The following is a 2,609-nucleotide window of genomic DNA, read 5'->3' as shown; positions in this document are numbered from 1 at the left end:
GTGGCTTCTTCCTTATATTTGTCTGTAGATACCTTTTTTTATAGTTTCCAGTCATTTTTGTCAATTGTTATTTAACAGTTAGGTATGATTTTGGTGTTTTCAGGAGAGAAAGTGAGGTTGAATTCTTCTATTCTACCATCTTGTTTCCTTCTTTTGACATTTATCAGAATTTAACAAGGAAAATTTGATGCTATATTGGAAGAAAAAAATTTACCTTGAGTAAAAGTTGTACATATGTGGAAGAGACTTTGTGACACATGATTTTTCCACTTTTCAACTTAGAGTAAGGAAATTCACTACTAGAATATTCTTGGATTCAAGAACAATTTTCATTCAAGTTTGTTTATATCATAGAATATATTGCATTCATCTTTCCAGTAACATGGGAGTGTATTTCGTACCTGATTGGTTAAGAAAGGAGGGAAAACAAATGGTTGTAAAAATTTTAGATGCCTCATGTGGGCAGGGGGTGATAGAAATAAGGTAATAAATGAGTTCAGGAATATATTATGGAGTTCATCTAAGATCTGAAGACAAAATAATAGACATTCTTGAGAAGACAAAACAAACTCTCTAAAACATAAATATAACTGATGCTTTATTGAAGAACTTTGATATCAGAGGTCATAGAAATATAAATTAATATTTTTTAAAATAAACATTTAGGAGCCTACAATGATCCAGGGATTCTGCTAACTATTTGGAATTCAGTATCCATACTTCTTAATACAAAGATGAAGTATTAAGTTTTGAATTAGGTTGACTATAGCAAAGTCATTAATGGAAAAAGCAAAACCAGAGGGACAAAATAATTCTAAGAGGTAGGGAAAAGTCAACTTTAGATACAGATATATTTAATTTAAATTGTCAGTAACATTATTGATTTCAGAGACCAATTTATTGTTAATTAGTTCATGGGAGATACCACTCCTTTCAATCTGAACCTACATCCATACTAAATTTTACTGACCTGTAAGTCAAACTAGGCAAAACAGTCTGAACTCTTTACACATGCATAAATATGCAAACCTTATTCATATGCTGATCTTTTAGAATGCTTAAAATTACTTTGAAATAGTGTTAACATTCCAAGGAATTAAATAAAGAAATAAGGTTTGTTTATTTCATAATAAATAAAATAATTAGTTGATTCAACAACAACAAAATGTTCATCTGTAAAACATTCTCAGTTCAAAAGTTGGTGGGAATCCTTTAGCTTTATTTGCAAAATATTACAAAATAGCAATATGCATATTTTATGATAATGCTAAGTATAAAGTCATTTGAGGTTTATACTAATTTATCTTAATTTTCACTTCACCTCATTAATTTATGTATTTATTTATTATAGGTGAAAGAAGAAATTGAAGATGGAACCTGAGAATCACACTTTCAGCAGTGACTTCATTCTTTTGGGACTCTTCTCCTCTTCTCAAAAAGGTCTAATTTTCTTCTCCTTTATAGTCATCATTTTTATTTTGACTGTAACAGAAAATTCAGTCATGATTCTCCTTATCCACAGGGAATCACGACTCCATACTCCAATGTATTTTCTGCTCAGCCATCTCTCTTTCATGGATATCTTGCATATCTCCAACATTGTTCCCAAAATGATCACTGACTTTCTCTCAGGCAACAAGGCTATTTCATTTGCAGGTTGTGGCTTCCAAATATTTCTCTCCCTCACCCTCTTGGGTGGTGAGTGCCTTCTCCTGGCAGCAATGTCCTATGATCGCTATGTAGCCATCTGTCACCCACTGCGCTACCCCATTCTTATGAATGACTATGTCAGCATCCTCATGGCTGGAGGATCCTGGCTTATTGGGACAGTCAATTCCATTGTTCACACAGTTTACACACTGCACTTACCCTTCTGTGGCTCAAGAGCCATTGACCACTTTTTCTGTGAAGTCCCAGCCATGTTGGTGTTGTCCTGTGTGGACACAACACACTATGAAAGAGGAGTTTATGTAAGTGGCATCATTTTCCTGCTTGTCCCTTTCTCCCTCATCTTTGCCTCTTATGTCCAAATTCTCCTTACTGTCCTCCAAATGAAATCATCAGAATCAAGGAAAAAGTCATTTTCTACCTGTTTCTTCCACATGATTGTGGTCATCATGTACTATGGGCCATTTATTTTCACATATATGAGACCTAAAAAGTACCACATTCCAGGCCAAGATAAGTTTCTGGCAATATTCTATACCATCCTCACACCATCTTTCAATCCAATTATCTACAGTATTAGGAATAAGGATGTTTTAGAGGCAATGAAAAATATGATCAAAAGTAATTTTCTCCATAAAAATTTCTAGGAAAAATGCTTAAGGTATGTGGTGTTCTCTTTTTCCATACTAAATATTTAGAGTTTATCTTTTGTCCATATCTCTAGAAAAATATTAGAGTTTTTGGAAAGAAAGAGATGTTTCCAAAAGTTTCCAAAAGCTTGATAATAGTAAATTTTCCACAAATAGTTATTTTATAAATACATGTATCTAAAACTGTATCTATCAATCTATGTTACCAATTATAATCACCACAGCCACTTACAGAAAGAAAAAGATGACTAAAGGCCTCCATTGTTCTCTCACTAAAATTGTACAAATTTC

The 2,609-nt window shown here is 32.9% G+C and overlaps 1 protein-coding gene across 1 annotated transcript; it reads left to right on the top strand.

The window, feature by feature from the left end:
* The first annotated feature begins 1,370 nt into the window (after positions 1-1,370).
* LOC100522664 (olfactory receptor 2AJ1-like) lies at positions 1,371-2,315 on the top strand. Its single transcript, XM_003123587.1, has one exon. The coding sequence runs from the start codon at positions 1,371-1,373 to the stop codon at positions 2,313-2,315; it is 945 nt and encodes a 314-aa protein (XP_003123635.1).
* The last annotated feature ends 294 nt before the right edge of the window (positions 2,316-2,609 follow it).

The sequence above is a fragment of the Sus scrofa genome, chromosome 2 (assembly GCF_054392235.1).
Source record: "Sus scrofa isolate SSC_HxYL_T2T_F1_AM1 chromosome 2, Sscrofa_HxYL_maternal_Yorkshire_Landrace_v2.0, whole genome shotgun sequence".
Lineage (NCBI taxonomy): Eukaryota > Metazoa > Chordata > Mammalia > Artiodactyla > Suidae > Sus > Sus scrofa.
The sequence above is the reverse complement of the archived record's forward strand: the minus strand, read 5'-3'. Positions and strand labels throughout refer to the sequence as shown.

Bases quoted from the DNA above. Each gene is read 5' to 3' on its own strand.
- LOC100522664 (XM_003123587.1), top strand. From the start codon at position 1,371: ATGGAACCTGAGAATCACACTTTCAGCAGTGACTTCATTCTTTTGGGA.